This window comes from Trematomus bernacchii, unplaced genomic scaffold, assembly GCF_902827165.1.
Source record: "Trematomus bernacchii unplaced genomic scaffold, fTreBer1.1, whole genome shotgun sequence".
Taxonomy (NCBI): Eukaryota; Metazoa; Chordata; class Actinopteri; order Perciformes; family Nototheniidae; genus Trematomus; species Trematomus bernacchii.
In genome coordinates, this window is record NW_022987609.1 from 324003 (window position 1) to 343636 (window position 19634).

Here is a 19634-nt window from a genome sequence, read left to right on the forward strand (position 1 = left end):
AGTTATCCTCGCACACAAAGGCAGCTCAACACACACACGTGGCTGTCTCAGTGTGTGTGTGTGTCATGATGATGACATCAGAGGTATGACTATGTCCCAGTGTCATAGAGCCGGGAAAGTCTCAGTTACCAGAGAAATGCTTGGCACTGTCCAAGACCAAATGCTGGGAAATAAATATTATGAAATCTCGTATTTGGCTGATGATACATTCAGCTGCAGTGGGCATCCAAACATTTTTAAAAGACACGAGCAAATGAACTGCAGAGGTGGAAAAAGACAGATTATTGTTTGTCCGCACAAAATGTTCTTTGTTACTGTTATAAAAAGATTCATTTCCCGGAGGCCATAAATCTGCTTTCAAGTCCAAGATTTCTGATGCCAAGATGTTTTATGGGAAATTTAAAGAGGTTTTTTAAAGTCTAAGAAATCAACCTTAGAGGACGTTGAACGGCTTTGAAAATCAAGATCCTGGTTTTTGTCATTTCACTTCAGCAAACACAGTAAAAACAACTTCCTTCAACCATTATGAATGCTTCAGTGCCTTAACATAACCATACAACTATTACAAGTGTGATTACATTTCTGCAAGCAGCAAAATAAATGGAATATATCATTAGTAAACAGTTTCCACATCCGTTCTCTATCTGTATTTTCTCATTAAATTGACATTAACATTAACCACAGAAGGTTAGTCCCTTGTATATTAATATAGAACATATGATGGGGAGCACACACACATGTTTAACTCAGTGGTGCTTTATGAAAATGTCATTTGTATTACATATTCATGAGGCCTGATGTGAAGGACATCAGCATTGTGATCTAACGACTGACACACACACACACGCACACACACACACACTTAAATGCTGACCATTTTACAGCCTGGAGCAAATAGGCAGGGTGACCAACCTATAGGTGATTCCATCTAGGGGTGTATGAGTGTGTGTGGGTGTGGGGGGGGGGGAGGGTAGTAAATGTGAGGTATGCAATGAATAATGAATTTAGGTGAATTTGGGTCATGCAGCCAACTGGAGGGATGAACTGGGAATAGCTCTTACTTTCCTCATATTCATGTGTCCCATTGTGCGTTAGCATGTGTGTGTGTGTGTGTGTGTGTGTGTGTGTGTGTGTGTGTGTGTGTGTGTGTGTGTGTGTGTGTGTGTGTGTGTGTGTGTGTGTGTGTGTGTGTGTGTGTGTGTGTGTGTGTGTGTGTGTGTGTGTGTGTGCGTATATGTATATGTGTGTGTGCACTGAGGGGGAAGTATCCCCTCCATCCTCCTTTGAGTTTCCTTAATCTCAACATCCACACTTCCCAATTCTTTCCTGCAGATCGGAATCTATCAATGAATTAATTTCTCGCTCTGTCGCGCACTATCCGTCCACCTGCGCCCCCCCCTCCTTTAACTCTGTGATCCCCCCCTCCGAGCCCCCTCCCCCCCTCCGGCCTCCCAACAGACCGTCCCACCTGCACCCGCTCTCGCTCCCCTCCTCCCCAGGCCTCCCCGTGGACTGGCTGGTCCACCTGCCTCCCTCTAAAGCCCCTCAGAGTGTGGGGGTGGGGGGCAGACAGAGTAAATTGGTACAGTATGTTTAATGTTAAACGGTACAGAACGGAAATATCGGCGCCTGCAGGCTCTGAACTCTATAATGAGGTCTAAAGCATTAATCAAGCGGTCAAGTTTGGCTTTTTTTTTGCTGTCAACAAACTTTTACAACGTGATGTGTTTGGGGTCGTCCGCTGATAAAACGGAAACGTTGACTTTAATTATGTGTATTATGTCAACAAATGTCACATAACTAAATTAGGTTAGATGAAAGCAATATTATTAAGTTTAAGAAATAAATATCAGTTCAACTTAACATTATTACTTTCAACTAAACCTAAAACAGTTATGAATACACTCAATTAACGTCAATGTTTCAGTGTCTGTTACAGCAAGAAACACACTTAAAATTGTTTCATAATTGTTAATAGACAACTTTTTTCCTTTTCCCCACTAGCGTTTTTTTATTCTCGCAAAGCTTTGACGATCACATTGTTTTCTGTTTTCCTCAAAGCCAAATGTAGACACTTTTTTTATAAACCATCAAGGGAAAAGCCAGAAATATATTAAAATATATTATATTGTAATTAACTCCCAATGCTGCTCAGATTAATCGCAGTGACCGCCTTATTTTTCTGATAGCATCACGTGGGCCCTCCCTCTCCTCTAACTCCCTCACTGCAACATATACAACCACTAAGCTTCATGCAAATTAAACTGCATAAAGTCCCCAATATGCAAATGAGCAAATTACATTATTTTGACAATTGCTTTTGTTACTTTTGGAGCTGTTGCTAGCTATGTTCATTTGAATAGAGTTGGTAACAATGCACAGGAGTGGAGGCTTCATTTCCCCAGCAGCAGACACATCGCATACAGCGAGGCTTTTGGGAGACAATCGTATCGACAATGGTGGCAATATTCTACAGAATCCTTGTGCAATTTGGAAGCACAGAACGTGGCTTGGCTTCTCCTAGTTCTAAAAGAATAGCTTATAAACATTTACATATGGCATTTTTTCAGAAGTCTGCTATTGACACTTTGTCAAACTAAATAAATATGAATTTGCCCATACAAATTGTGAAGAAAAACTCGATTTTAATACAACAAAATTAGGAATATTTTACTCACTCCAAGCCCACATCTTAAAAAAAACATATTTTTAACACCATTCCAAAAGCTTAAAATATAACATCCTTTACATAAAAAAGGTTTGAAAAAGTTCAAATGTTCAGTTTAGGATCTGGAACAAGAGAGAATGTGTAGTTTTAGCTTTACAAATGACTCTTCTTGATTAATTAATGCATCAAAAAGTCTGACAAATCCCTTTCTGCTGATAGACCAATGGACTCAGTTCTATAATGATTATGACTTATAGACACATTGCATGTGTATGCACCTGGGACCCCAAACAAGGAGGAAATAAAGCCAATGTGAACAGGAAACAAGAATTAAAACATACAGTATAGTTAAATGACAAACTATGGATTTGGGAGGTTTTAAAACTAACACTATCCGGATTGAAACACTCTTCCTGCACATCTCTCATCTCCAAAGACTCTCATCTCTAATGGCTCGCTGTGTGATTTAATTCAAGAGGCCATATTGTGTTATGGACAATGTAAAGTGAACAATACTGTGAGTTAAATGTCATCATGCAAACTGAAATGCAACCAAGAGGACTCAGTAGAGGTCAAGTGCCTTCAGGCTGCTCAATAAAGACACACACACACACACACACACACACACACACACACACACACACACACACACACACACACACACACACACACACACACACACACACTTTTAGGTCTGAAGAGGCGCCGACCCGCCATCATGCATTCTCAGATTAAGACTTAATTCATTAATGAGCGCCGGCCCTCCCCCTCTCTTTAACTCAGCGCCACAGTAGGAGGCCCATGAATATTTAAATTAAAGGAAGTCCTCACGAGTTACAACCACACACCAGAATCAGTGTGTGTAATGTCACCGCAGTGTGTGAGGCGGGTATTATTACAAGAACTGGAGCATGCTGGGACACATTTCCATCAGACATCATTCATTTTCTGTACGTCTGTTCCATTTTCTGTCTGCCCTCATTACCTGTGGGGACCCCTACCACTGGTCGTTATCTCTCCCTCATTACTGCCCAACACACACACACACACACACACACACACACACACACACACACACACACACACACACACACACACACCATACTTTACGTCCCACTGCTCTGTTTGGATCATTTATTTTGTAAATAAGCTTGGCAGGTAACAGCGGGGGCAGGTGTGTGTCCCTGTGTGTGTGTGTTTCTCTGTATTTGTGTGTGTGACCCTGTGTCTTTGTGTGTGTCCCTGTGTGTGTGTGCGTATGTGGGTTTAAGTGACCGTGAAGGAGGGCAGATGTGTCTATCTGACTGTGCGCGCGTGTGTGTGTCAAGACTCATAATTGACAACAACATCAGACTAGATGGGTGAGGATCGGACAACAATAGGAGCTGAAATGGGGGGGGGGTGTGTGTGTGTGTGTGTGTGTGTGTGTGTGTGTGTGTGTGTGTGTGTGTGTGTGTGTGTGTGTGTGTGTGTGTGTGTGTGTGTGTGTGTGTGGTGTGTGTGTGTGTGTGTGTGTGTGTGTGTGTGTGTGTGTGTGTGTGTGTGTGTGTGTGTGTGTGTGTGTGTGTGTGTGTGTGGAAGAGAGAGAGAGACATGTGTGCTGGGGACAGGTTGCGTAATGATTAGATGTAGGAGGGGGTCTACATTAGCCAGCTGTCACTTTTTGCCCCTCACCCAGTGTGTGTGTGTGTGTGTGTTGCCGTTACATCCAGAGATTGATAAGTTATGACAGCTCCCGTCACCTCCTCTGCCCTTGTTGTCTGTTCTTATTTCAAGGACTCTTTGTATCCTGCTGGTGTCCGTACAGTCAGAGGACATTTGATATCGCACATTTTCATAAGCTTCATTAATCAATTTAAATGTGCAATATATCTGCCAAATCACAAAAGGTTCAAACTGAACTTATCAACAAAATGTACCAACGACATCCTCTCAATGCGAGATTATGGTCAATTTTTGTTATTTTATGTATGTCAAAGAAATCAACATTTTACCAGAACCTCAATCTTTCCTTTCTTCAATTCCTTATTATATTCATAGTGATGTCACTACGTTACTGTAGTAAATAAAGGAGTCCAATGAAGGAGTTTCAGGCAGGGGGGAGTGTGTGGTAGAGAAACTCCCTCTGGAGGTAAACTAGCCTTTGCAGACCATTTACATGCACACAAACCTATACAACACACTATATTAAAGGGAAAACCCCCCAAAACATAGTAGTGACTCTTTTAAAACTAGCGGGAGCAAGCAGAAATAACACATTGTACTTCTTTTAAACAAAATGTGTAACACATAAGCAATACAATTATTACAGCCTTCCTTGTGTGGTTAGGCTGTGGCTCAGAGGGTCAATGGGAGTCTACCAATCAGAGGGTCAGTCAACGTGTCGAAGTGTCCCATTAGATACTGAACCCCAAATTGCTTCCCTTAGGCATGTGTCAGCGTCAGCAAAATCACATAATGGATGGTAGTAGGAGGCGTGATTTATGGTTGCAAATAGGTAGATTTGGCTGTGTGACCAACAGAACTGAGTCTATGCCTCATCCCATTCATGTCACGTGTAACAGAAGCTACTTTGAGTTTCAGTCAACATGTCCCGCCTTATGCTCTAAGCCGGCCTTTTGAATATTTAACTTAGACCACATTGTTTTTCTATTTCCAACCTTAATGAAAATACACTTTAGTTGTTATATTGTTGATGAAATCACTCTATGTCCAGCTTTCCTGATTTAACATTACATAATACTCTTAACATAGTGTTTTATTTTAAAAACAGTACCCATTTACAATGTGCTTTAGGAATACTCTGTTTTAACCACGCTTTTAATATCATGACTGTACGCTATATAGTTGGACGTGAAAGCACTTTGTCATTGCCTATAACACGCAGGTCCTTCACTTACATACAGCCTTAACACTTCCGTACTTTACTAAGAAAAGTGTTTCAAATGGACCTACAGTAATACCAGGCAGAAATCATGATTCCCTGCAAAAAGCATGACTAATTTCTAGGGATGTAGGTGAGAAAACTCCCTCAAGACGAACACTATTTCTGTCTTTTTCATGTTTGTTCTCTGACGGGAAGTCCTTGAATTCATCTCTTCTTGTTTAGTTTTGTGAAAGTGTTCCCTTAGACGGAGCCGCTGCCTCGTTCCAAGAGCTCAGAAGTGCCAGTCTGTTATTTTTAGGACGAGTGTGAGTTTGCAAAAAAGTGCAGAGCGGATTTTAAAAGGATTTCGAAAAGCTTTACCATCAACCCACGGAGGAGTGTGTGTAATCCCTCACCTCAAGTAGGAACAAGAAAATGACCAAAGTTGGAGTTGTGAGGTTTTTTGGCCTGCATGGCGGTGTAAAAAAAAAAAGGAACAAAGAGGGAAAGCCTGATCCATCTGTGTCTGCTTTTAAACCCCCTCTACCCCCCCTGACACTCCTGCTGTCACGGGTCAGTGTTCAGTCAGCAGCCGCGGACAAAAGAGAAGATGTTTAGATGAATGGAAAAGCAGTCGATGTGGCAGAAAAACACACACACACACACTTACTTTGTAATGTCATTAGTGGAGGAGATGTTTCCTGCTGCTTTGATCTGATCTTCTGTCTCTATCAGGATGACCTCATGCCTTTGACTCACTCACACACACACTCACACACACACACACACACACACACACACACACACACACACACACACACTCACACACACACACAAATGCACAGACATACATACATTGTCTAAATTTAGAGAAATATTTGTATTCCAGACGCACTCCCTGGTTAATTGTGAATTTCTAATTTGTAGGTCAACATCAAGTCAATTCTCCTCCTTGGAGTAAATTAATATTTGTCTTGTTTCTGGGGATGATTTATGTTTGATGAAATTAATGATGTACTTTCTTTTTTCTCTCCCCTTGTCCTGTGTGCCCTCCCCTCCTCCCCCCCTCATCCCTCCTTTGTTCTCGGGTCAATCCTCCCTCTCCCTCCTAAATCTCTCCCCCCTTTCCTCTTCTCCTTCTTCTCTCCTCAGTTTGCAGCGGGATAACGGATCGAAGACCTGCAGAACCCTCATTCAGAGCATCACTGTGAAAGAAACACACACACTCTCACACACACACACACACACACACTCACACACACACACTTAATACAGTTGTTTACTCCTCTCCACTCTCCAGAGGCTCCCCCTGAAGTGTGTGGATAAAGTGGGAGGGTGTGTGTTTGTGTATGTGTTGATGAGTGTGTGGGTGTCTTGTGACACTTTTCATGGGACATTGAGAGATGTGTGTGTCACAGTGGACGGGCTATAGGGGGCCGGTCTCCCCCGCCCTCCCCCTGCTCCTCCTCCCCCTCCTCCTGTCCTTCTTCTCCTCCACGCCTCCCCTCGCTCAGGGAGCCATCAGCATCCCCGAAAACTGTGAGTACCCCAACATCAGCATCTCTGAATGTCAATAAAAAGTGTCCTAAAGTGTTTTGTTTCCCATCCTGAATTACATTTTGATTCAAAACAACATCTTACATTTTTTTAGGGCCACCAGTTGGAATTATTTATAACACTACAGGCAAAAAAACGATTAGATATGACCATTAAACCTCCCCAATTCTCTTCCTTATTACTAGTTTCCTGAAATGGTATGTGTAAATATGCAAATTAGGCATTTTCCTAGTATGTGCTCATTTGCATATATCTCCAACATTTAAAAATATAACAAAAGGTTCAAAATGATTGTTCATTGTGTTGACATATTACAGTCAATAGTTATTTACAGGGGACCTTTGGGAACTCTTTACCACTGACAGCAGTCATTAAAACAAACGGGTTTTGCCATTATTATAGGAATAAAATGTTCTATTTACCAGCCTATGAATGATAACGTTTTGTGTATTTAAGTGCTGCTACACTGGAGATTTCTGACTTGTTTTAAACATAACATTTGCCAAGTTTTTTACACACATTAAGACAATTATTGTTCTGTATTATACATTTCCTGTTATGTTTAAGTATGAAAACGAGGCATTAACTTATGCTAACTTTGGGGGAATTAGGGGAAATCTACAGACACAAATAGACTAAGTAAAAAAAATAATACTTAAATGTGTATTTCAGAGGTCAAATACCCCAACCTTCGCATTGGAAAACAATGTGTTTTGCCTGTAGTGTCTTACCTGGTTCCTCAAAATATCTATTTACGTTGTGTACCTCTGGTTATTAATGTCAGCCTCGTAAAATCAGGTGTCAGCAAGTAACTTTACATTTTATGCTGGGAAAGAAAGGAAACCCTTTTAGTGGCACTTGTGTTTTTTCTTCTGCTTGCGTGCCCTTTTCTTGTCTTCATTTGTCTGTTTGCTTTGGCCTTTGTTAAAAAATAGTCTTGGGATGAATCGTGCAAAGACAAAATGGCTGCATGTGGAGAGACTTATCATTTAACCACATTCACATAAGCACTAACACAAATACACTTATCCAAACAATCAGGTTTATGACGACCTCTGGCCCAGGGGTTCAGTTCAGAGGTCAGAAATGTCAGGCGTGAAGCTCCCAAAGGGGGAGAAGGGGGGAGTCAGGTTCAGAACGACCTTCATCCAGTGACCTTCTCCTCAGGGTGCGGCACAGGGAGGAAGAGAGAGGAAGAGAGGGAGGGAGACAGGATGTAAATAAGAGAGTGAAGAGAAAGAGATGGATAAGGGGGGACAGGGAAGGTGGAGAAAGGAGTAGAATACAGAGGAGGAAGGAGGGAGGAGGGAGGAAGGAGGGAGGGAAGGAGGGAGGAGGGAGGAGGGAGGGAGGAGACGACAGAGAGGGGAAAGATGTAAATGGATCCAGGACGCCATCGTGTCTGAGTCAGAAAACAAAGAGGGAGGAAAATCCTTTACACAACTTATTATAATATCCATGTTATTTATAATCAGTGGTGGACATAATACTCAGATCCTTTACTTGAGTAGTAATACCACAATCTAAAAATACTCCAGTACAAGTCTGGATTCAACAAACAATGTTGATTCATTAAAAATACAGAAGGATTATCAGCCAAATGTGCATTAAGTATCAAAAGTATAAACACTTATTACCCATAGTCTCTTTTAAAAGTGTTGTTTTACTATAGAATACTACTGTATATTGTTATATTATCAAAGTTTTCATCACCAATACAGATATTTAGGAGATTTTTAATGTTGTGATTCGTCAATGTGGGGCACATTTTGGACTATTTGTGTAGATTTTGAGTAGATGAGCGGTATATATATCATATCAACACATCATGTTATTGGTATACTTCAATTTTTGAATAAATGTGGTTAAGTAAAAAGTCTGAATTGTAAGTCGCAGAAAATTGAAAGACTTAAAATACTGCTAGTACAGTAAATGTCCACCACTGTTTATAATTAAAGTGGACCTATCATGCTATATTATAATAATATAGTGTAGGACCATACCTATATAAGGCATATTTATACTTTTTTTTTTTTCAAAATACCAAACAGATCATGCATTTTAGCCATGCCTCATTTTGCTCAATTTGACATTTTTTAGCTCTGTTTTAGCAAGGGCGGATTCAGTGAGAACAGCACCATCTACAGGCCTGGCATATGTACTACAGCGTCTCCAGCGCTTTCGAACGGCAATGGGGTGGCTGTCTCCTCCTGATTGGTGGATTTGGCCCAATAGCTGTAGCGCCACCGTCCTGACGTCAGGACAGTGTTCAAATCTGGATCAGTTTTTATCAGATCCGTTGCAGCCCCTTTTTTAGAGATTTGGGTATGGAGGAAAATAGAGAGGGTTGTGTTTTCTGACACTTGGTGAGTTCCCTGGAACACCGGGGACACATATTCATGTATAAAAGACGTACAAAAGTGCATTTTGCATGATAGGTCCCCTTTAAGTAAATATGTTAACCTGCCATTAACACCTCCATCTAATATCTGTGTGAGTCTGCAGCATCTGAAACGTCTGCCCTTGCCTAAGTGTTTTCTCTCTGCTCTCCTTTCCTTGCTTACGTGTGGACAAACAGATCAAGTGTATAACAGTAAGTGACTCTCCTTGTTGTGACATGAAGAAGTGCTTGATGGCCGCTCTCGTATAATGCACTTCACTCACCAATAAATCTCGATGATAGAGGCCATCAGTCCAATATGTCTTATTGCTGCTGCCATATCGCCGACTGCCTGTTGTCCGTCATCGTCCCTGCAGCCTTTCTCCAGTCACTGAGCAGAATTGTCTTTATTTAATTCGTGACATGAGTACATTTTGGGGGGGAAATGTTGAATGTGTTCATGTTTAGACTTTTTTAGAGTACTTATTTATCTTATAGTGCAAAGACAGGTAGACTATTCACATAAAAAAATAAGTCATTGCTTGCTAAGAAAAGTAATAATATTTCTCCAAAAGGTCAACTTCCCCCGCATTAAAATAAATCTACGTCTTATTTTAGCTTGGCTTTTGGAATTAATTGAGGGTTTAATGAATAATTTATTTAACTTAAATAGATGCATGTAATCCTTGATCTCAGTGGGGACGTTTTTAATTAAAAGAAGGAAATATTCTTAAACGCTTTCTTGCAGAGAATCAGTTGAGAAGATTGAAACCTCTGTACTGCTGCATGCTTAATATGATGCTACAGCCAGAAGCTGCTTAGCTTAGCATTAAGACTGGAAACGGGGGGGCTGACTTTACAAAAACTAAATCTGTCTACCCTCTTCTCCAAAAAACTGACTGATATAACATTTCTCGTCAATCTAAACAAAAACTGAGGAGTAGAAACTCAAGACTTTGCAGATTTCCACATGTTTGAGCTAAGCTACTGTCTTCATATTGACTGAACTGACAGATACAGTCTGAGTCATAATACTGCTGTGGTTTTCAACCACCTTTCACTCTTTCAACAAGCTTTATTGTGTTCATAAGCCAAGCACTTAGAGCAGGATGTGGTTACTGCCATAATATGCTGGTTATTTTCTTTGTTGGTTTGACTGTAACCATAACATTTGATATTTGATATTTAAAAGGAATCAGTTAGCCCTTCTGGGAATCTGTTAATGAGTCCATCACATTTAAAGGGATTGAGAAATCCAACAATTAATCAAGCTCAGATTTACAACTGGAACTACTGGTGGACTGAAGTATAAAGTATGTATGAGTATAAAGGGTTTAATAGGGTATTAAAAGGCATTATTAGCATCTGATGTCCTGAGAGACAGTGTACTGTTGATCATTAAGATCTCTAACATAAAAGCTTTTAGCTCAACACATTTTGATGTGATTTAGCAAAACATAAATAAATATTGAGTCAGCTGTTTTAACATGTTTCCAACTGAAAATGGATGAACAATATTTAGCTAGTAAACTCTTAACAGTTAGCTAAAAGTTAATAGTGTTTTAAATAAATAGTTGAGACAGTAAACTTGTCACTAATGTATGTCAGAAACAAACTGTTGGGTACTTCTACTTCAGATCAATGACGGCCTGTCCTCCTAATACTTGTGCTCCTGTATTTGCTTGCTCGTATAAGCTGTAATTACTGTACATTCAGGTGTATGTTGCAAAGTCATTAATTACTGTGTGTGTGTGTGTGTGTTCAGTGTCGGAGCCTCCGGAGCTGACAAAGCTGCCACACTCGTACACAGCCTTTTCTCACGAAGACATCAATCTGCCCTGTGAGGCCACCGGTAACCCAACTCCCACGTACGTACAGCAGCTACATCTGTGTGTCTGTGTGTGTGTGTGTGTGTGTGTGTGTGTGTGTGTGTGTGTGTGTGTGTGTGTGTGTGTGTGTGTGTGTGTGTGTGTGTGTGTGTGTGTGTGTGTGTGTGTGTGTGTGTGTGTGTGTGTGTGTGTGTGTGTGTGCGTGTGTTCACAATATGTAACAGAGTGGACAAATATAATGAACACAGTAGACATGACTGTGTCTGGACGTCTTTCCACTTCCTCCCCCTCTGGCCTTCCTGTTGGCATGGCAATAAATGCTCTTCTAATAGAATCACAGCAATAACAAAATCATGTCTCTGGATTTCCATTTCTCTTTGTCCTTTTTCCTTTCCTCCCACTGCTCCCTGCCTGATCTCCACTATCCTCTCTTACATCATTCTCTGCCTTTTTCAAATTCAAATTTCCATTTTATTATTTTAAATGATAAGGCGGACGATATTCAAAATTGGTGTTAATGTTGACAAACCCCGGGAAGAGCCCTCAGCCCATTGGCTCCTACTGAAGACATTACATCTGTAAAGAAAAATCAAACATATATAGCTTCATGTGTATGACAACACTTTCTTAAAAACTGACTTCCTAATACAGTTTGGTTTTGCATGAATCCTAACTAGTATTTTCTGTATGTCAAGGATGTCTTCTTTCTCTGTTCCATAGAGCTCCATTGTTGTCCAAAAACTATTAATAACATATGAATGAGACACACTGTTGCACTGGGTGACATGTTCATATAACCATGAACATTCACTGTGGTACATTCTTTATACAATCCTGCATACAGTGTCCTACAAATACTCTATAGAAAGTTTAGAGCACCTAATGTGGATTAATCTGCTCTTCTAAATAGTATCCAGAAAATGCACTATTCCAAAGTGTTTCTTTTTGCGTGACAAATATCTCAAAGTCTGCTTATTTGTTTATTTGTTTTGTGCAATGAAATGTAGGGTAATGCCATATCTTCTTTTGTTGCAAAGACACATATGTAATCCTGTGTATGACATCTAAGTTGATGTGAATTTGTCTTTGTATTGCTGTGTCATGATACAAATATCTATCTTCCTCTTCAGTTTCCGCTGGGTGAAAGACGGCGAGGCGTTCGGGTCGGAGCGTGAAGAGTTCGGGACGTTAAAAGCCCAAGATGAAGAAGAGACACTCGACTCGTACGGAGGCTACTACCGCTGTTACGCCTCAAACACTCTGGGAACCGCCATGACACAATCCGTACATCTCACCGTGGAGCGTGAGTCACACACACACTGCAAACACACACACACATACTGCAAACACACACACACTTCAAACAGACACTTATCACACATGCTGACTCATCGTCACATGAATGAAATGTTATGAAGCATGTACAGTAAGACACAAATCCCCCCTTCTCTCTCTGTCTACACACACACACACACACACACACACACACACACACACACACACACACACACACACACTTCAGTGACTCAGTGGGGTTGACTGGGGCCACCTGTTCTGCTCTCTCATCTCTTGTTACCATAGCGACCATTTCCTGGAAACAGAGCTGCAACGTCACTCGGAGCGGGGGGTGCATGTTTTGTTTTTTTTGGTTGGGATGTCATAGTTCAGGGTCGTCTTTATGGAGATCAATCACTATGATATACAGTATATTGTTTAAAAAATGGTTGTAGCTAAAGTGGATTTACAAGACAACAATTTTTTATTTTTTAAATACTAATAAAATACTACCTGACAAAAGAAAAATGTAAACTGTTGCATTTAAAAAAGAAATCCTAAAGACCTCTCTTGATGTTTCTCTCGTTGATGGTTAGATGTTCAAGGCAACATGTTTGACCTCCTGGTTTACAAGCTCCTCTTCTTCCCTTTCTTTCTACAACCATGTCTATAGGCAGCGTAGCCTTTACTGCGTCAGTGACAAAACTGAAGCCGACTTTATAATTATGAAGGATCCTGGCATTTTTCTAACAGTTACGCCCTCCCCCTCTTGCAATCAATATGTGTACCATTCTCTTTGATCCAGTGTTACACCAACTGTGAAGAAATGAAAGCTGTATACAGTTTTACTTCTCGAGCAGAGAAAGAGGATAAAAAAACTGTAGTGTAAGCTCAAAGATAGCAACCTCTGCGGAAATTAAAAAACTGTGAAGCAAAAAAGGAGCTCTGACTCCCTGCAGGTTCAGTGCAGCAGCTCACTGCATCATTTACGGCACAAACTGCAACAGGAAAAAGCTGTAAGTGCAACAAAGAGAAACTAGGAAGCCTCATTACCTTACTGACTCAGCAGGTATCATGTTACCAGACAAGACCGTAGATCAAAATCAAAAAGCTTTATTGGCATGATCATAATGACATACAGTATTGCCAAATCATTTTACAAATAATTACAACATGCATCTATATATACAACTTGAGTTTATAACACATTGAACAACAGCAGAATTAACATGTTTTACTTACAAGGAAAAATAACATTCTTTACAAACAAACTCAATTAAAAAAATTCCCCCAGCTCACCCCCCTATTCCTTAAAGGTGGGGTAGGTAATTCTGGAGAAACCAGCTCGAGTGCGCTCGAATTTGAAAATACACAACCGGAAAAAATCTGCCACTTCCTTACAGAGCCCCTCCTCCAACACACACGAACGCGCACATGACCAATGAGGGCACGAGATAAGTTTGTGCCCAGATGGAAGGCTGACAGGCAGGTAGGCCATCCAATCATTTTAGCCCCCCGGCTAAAATGATTGGTCGTGCTTTTTACAGTACTACGGCTTCCACAGATGACATTTTTTTATGGATTTTTTGTCAAAGCACTTAAGATATTCATTGCTATCGGGATCTTAAGAGCATTCCATGGAATATAACAAAAAGTGTATCTCGAGCCGGTTTCTCAAACGTACCTACCCCACCTTTAAAGGGGGCATATGATAACCATTTTCGGGTTTCATGTTTGTATTTTATGCCTCTTCTAGGACATGTTTACATGCTTTAATGTACAAAAGAAAAAAATGGTATCTGCTCTGATGTGATTGGTCAACCGCTCAGAGATGTCCCATACCTCAGCCTATCACGTACAATGTGTTGGAGCGCGAGACAATACAAGCGCAGGTGTTAAATAGTGATGTCATGTCAAATAAACAAATGGAAGCATTTTATTCAGGGGGGGGGCGGGGGAGTGTGTGGGGGAGAAACTTCCTCTGGAGGGAACACAGAGATGTTAGCCTTTGCAGACCATTGACATGCACAGAAACCTATATCACACACTACAGGAAAGGGACAACCACAAAAAGCATAATAGGGCATTTAACCCTGCAGATTAATTTCTGCTGTTGATGATTCATGGTTCTTCACTAATAATCTTCTCCTTTGTGTTTCAGCTCAACCGGTTCTTCTAAAACAGCAAAGAGTCGATAAGAAAGCAAACGAGGGAGACAGCATGATCCTGGCCTGCAACCCTCCAAACAGCTCCACCCCCCCCGCACATCCACTGGATGGACAGGAGTGAGTCTGTCTTTCATCTTCTGCCTTCATGTCTTCTGTCCAGCTCATGAGACAGAGAGACACTTTATGTCTGCCTCTCTGTAAGTCTCCACAATCTGAGCAGCTTTGTCTGATGTTTTTGTTTCATCTCTCCTTCCAGCTGAGTCCCCTGAGGAGGGATTTGCGCTGCATTGCAGATCATTTCCACTCAAACTAATGAATGCAGTAATGTCAGCTGATGTCTGGGCTCTATTTTTCTAAATGGTTCCTTTTTCTTGTCCTTGATTCCCCCTCTCACTGCCTGCCTGTTGAATAAGTGCATTTTAGCTTTTCCATTTTGTTCAACTCATATAAAAAGTCAATATTGCAGTCCACTAAAGAGCCTTCCTGTTTTTTGTAACAACCTTTATAGTTTATTTTCCCCTCTGACATCATTGTACCTTAACTTGTCCCGCCTGTGTGTCGTGTTTCCCTCAGGGATGGTGCACATCAAGCTGAACGACAGAGTGATGGTCGGCCTGGACGGGAACTTGTACTTTTCTAATCTTATTAAGACAGACAGCAGAAGCGACTACATCTGCAACGCTCAGTACACCTTAGCCAGGACGGTCCTCCCTCTCCCTGCTGTCCACCTCACTGTCATGCAGAGTGAGTACACACACACACACACACACACACACACACACACACACACACACACACACACACACACACACACACACACACACACACACACAGTGAAGTGGCCTACAAATGTATAATCGAAATGTGGCTTTAAACTAGAAAAAAATACAATTTTATGACATGCACAAAGGGGAAAAGTTGTCCTTAGGCAAATTAACAATTACAGATTTTAAATTATTGAAAACATTTGCGATGTGAGCCCACAACTCAACATAATATATAATATAGTTCCTTTTTTGTATTCCTTTTAATTTGGAAATGTTGCATAATACACCTTTAACTGATTTTAGACATACGCCAGTTATTAAGTATTGCTTCTCTATAAATTGTAGTGACAGGTGTTTCTATTATATTGTCCACTGTATTTATTTGAATGAGGGTAGGCTAAAAAATCAGGCAAAGCAAAAAAAAACTCATCTACACTTTTACGATGAAAACATTACAGTGTGATGTGCTTTTCTCTCCGTCTCTCCCTCCAGGTAATGATCTTGTTCATGGCAAGAAGCCTGACTTCTTCCATCCCGTGGGCTCCCACAGCTCCGTGCAGGCCCTCAGGGGCGACAGCGTCGTCCTCGAATGTCTCCCCAAAGGCCTGTAAGGACCTCTCTGTGTGTGGTGTGTGTGTGTGTGTGTGTGTGTGTGTGTGTGTGTGTGTGGGTGTGTGTGTGTGTGTGTGTGTGTGTGTGTGTGTGTGTGTGTGTGTGTGTGTGTGTGTGTGTGTGTGTGTGTGTGTGTGTGTGTGTGTGTGTGTGGTGTGCAGCTGTTAGTGTGTGATTTTGATGCATCTACTGGTCAGAAAGTGTTTGATTTAAATAGGTTTTTTACATGTATGTATGTGCATGAGTATGCTACAGTTCAAAATGGTGTGATATACATTAGAAGTAGAACAACTATAATTTCAAGTGAAAACTACATGCTACAGTACAGGTGTTTTTTTATTGACTGGCAGTAGTTCACTCTTGAATCAATAAGAACACTTCCTGGTTATTTCACAATAAGAGCCTCTACTCCCTTCCAATATGTAAACTCTCATACAGGCATTTATATGAAGATACTTGAATATAATGCGGACAGTATGTAAACAGAAGAAGGATAACACTAGGGCTGGGCAATTTATCAATAGTATGTTGATATTGTGATCTGAGACTAGATTTTATGTTAGGTATCATCATATTCTAAAATGACACGTGTAATTAATGATGATTAATGATGATCATTTATCTTTTAGTGTTCAATTCGTATCAGAGCACCAGTAGTCAACCCTACAATATCGTCCTATTATCAATATTGAGGTATTTGGTTAAAAGATATGGTCACCCAGCCACACACGCATCCTTCACCTGTATAATCTATGCACACAATTAATGTTTTGTTATAATTGAAGACAACTGTTCAAATCATCAGATTAAATGTTCATTACTGAGCTTGATTAAAGCAATTAATTTACAGTTAAATCTTGAATATTTAAGTATGACAGCAGGTAGCAATCCAATCCTGTTTTCCCTCAGTCCTTAATGGGCGCACACACACACTGCTTACCAAACACACACACACACTGCTTACCAAACACACACACACACTGCTTACCAAACACACACACACACTGCTTACCAAACACACACACACACTGCTTACCAAACACACACACACACTGCTTACCAAACACACACACACACACTGCTTACCAAACACAGGTTTGACACTAATCCTCTTTATTAAATAATTCCATCTCTCCTCTGTTTCATTGCTGTTTTGTGTTTGCTCTAATTATCATGCTTCCCCTGGGACTTCCGTCTCCATGGCGGTAAATGGAGGGTCATTATCATCTTGCCTTAACGATGAAATCGGATATTACATCATTAACAGGATCATCTGTGTTCATTCAACTCTAATGTCCTCAATATCTCTCTCGATCGATCCATCTCCATCCACCACTTTTTCACTTTGTGTGTCTTTCTCTGCTTGTCGTTTAATCCTGTGTGTGTGTGTGTGTGTGTGTGTGTGTGTGTGTGTGTGTGTGTGTGTGTGTGTGTGTGTGTGTGTGTGTGTGTGTGTGTGTGTGTGTGTGTGTGTGTGTCTGTGTGTGTGTGTGTGTGTGTGTGTGTGTTTTTTTTGTGTGTGTCTACAGACCAACTCCAAAGGTAGAATGGAAGAAGAAGGATGGCAGCCTGGAGGAAACCAGCGGCAGGGTGGATTCAGATTCACACGGTCGCTGGTTTCGCTTCGACAGCATCGAGCAGAATGATGACGGGGAGTACGAGTGCATCGCCTCCAACAACCAAGGCTCCGTCTCACACTCCTTCACCCTCACTGTGGAAGGTAGGAACACACACACTGCAACAAAACATCCATCTTAAAACAAGAAAAACAATACGTGATTTGAGTTGGCACAGACTTGAAACAGGTATGATGATCTGCGGCTAATGAGGGATAATTAGACTTAAGCAGAATTTTTGAAATGAGAATGAGATGTATTAAAACTTGATCATCTTATACAAGCAGCTCTTGATTAGCAGATTATTCTCAAAACAAGTTCAGTTAGAATTCATGGCTTGATATAGGATTTTAGGAAGATCAGGACTTTGTGCAGTGCAGCACATCAAATCAGAGATCTTACATTGTTAAAGCAAGGGGACAGTCCAGATATAGGGCAAAGTTAATATAAGTAGACTCACGTATTAAATAAAGACCAGGCACTTGTTAATACAATCAAATCAATGCACATTTATGGTAGCGAAGAAATAAGTAGCAGCATTATGAAGTTAGTGAACATATATAAGAAGTGAATTTGACATGTAAAGTACCTACATACAATTTTATAGAGTCACTGCAATTATAAGTTTAGGCACACATTATCTTGATGTCCTACAAACACTGAAACCTACATTTCCCATAATGCAACTCCTAACCCTTTTCTTTTAAACTCCATGCGTAAAATTAGCACGTTTAGAAAGCTCCCTTCAGGTTAATCTACTTATTCTATTTATCTTGAATTCATCTTGTCTTTTATAATTCAGTTTTTTCTCAAAACTGGGATATCATAACTGAACTGTTAGACCAACATGTGTGTAGTAGCAGCAGTGTGTTACAGTGGTGTGTGTAGTAGCCGCAGTGTGTTACAGGTGTGTGTAGTAGCAGCAGTGTATTACAGGTGTGTGTAGTAGCAGCAGTGTGTTACAGGTGTGTGTAGTAGCCGCAGTGTGTTACAGGTGTGTGTGTAGTAGCCGCAGTGTGTTACAGTGGTGTGTGTGTGTGTTTGCAGCCCCTCCGTACTGGGTGAAGGCGCCTCAGAGTCTGCGCTACGCTCCGGGGGAAACGGTGCGTCTGGACTGTCAGGCTGAAGGCATCCCGACCCCAAAGATCAGCTGGAGCATCAACGGAGAGCTGCTCTCAGGTACGTTAAAGGTCACCTATTGTGCAAAATCCACTTTTTCTTGTCTCTTCTACATCAACATGTGTCCCCTCTGTGTAAAGAGACTCTGAAAGTTTCAGGAAAAAAGATTCTCTCTCTTTTTGTCCTGATCCATTTATATAAAAACCTGTCTGAAAATGAGCTGATCAGATTTTGGCCACTTTATGATGTCATCACGATTTTCCTTATTTTCATCTAAAGTAACAGACAGAGAATCAGCACTTTTGAAACAGGGCTGAAACAGAGGGGATTATGGGATGCTGCAATGATCTGTTTGGTGTTTGGAGCCAAACACTTCAGAGACATGTTTTGTATTTATCTGAGACCTATAATATATTGATGAATAACAGTATAATAGGGGACCTTTAATGGATCCTGGATGTTGTTGGACTCTATTTGTAGTTAAGTGTGTCGACAAACAGGAAGTCAGCCCTCCATTTATCATTTCAATGCTTGATGATGATATGATGTGGATGCACTAATAATTATATTACATTCTGGGATGATATCATTGTTTAAAGCAAACATTTGGCCAACGCCAATACCAATGTTGTGTTGTTATTTACTCCCCTTCTGAGCAAAGAAGTCTTCATTATAAAAACTGAACTATATTGTACATAACTGAACTATTTTAAAGTCATACAACCCTTCATTACACCTTCATCTGTGAATGCGTCCAAATTCAATCAAACAGATTTA

At 40.7% G+C, this 19634-nt stretch overlaps 1 protein-coding gene across 1 annotated transcript in view; it reads left to right on the forward strand.

Moving 5' to 3' along the window:
- LOC117483480 (neural cell adhesion molecule L1.1-like) overlaps positions 1–19634 on the forward strand; it is a 58877-nt gene that overhangs the window by 13205 nt on the left and 26038 nt on the right. Inside the window, 10 exon segments of the mRNA XM_034131839.1 lie at positions 6687–7073; positions 9670–9684; positions 11237–11339; positions 12431–12603; positions 14737–14831; positions 14833–14860; positions 15317–15487; positions 16003–16117; positions 17652–17842; positions 18786–18917. Coding sequence (XP_033987730.1) covers positions 6938–7073; positions 9670–9684; positions 11237–11339; positions 12431–12603; positions 14737–14831; positions 14833–14860; positions 15317–15487; positions 16003–16117; positions 17652–17842; positions 18786–18917 — 1159 coding nt within the window. The 5' untranslated portion in view covers positions 6687–6937.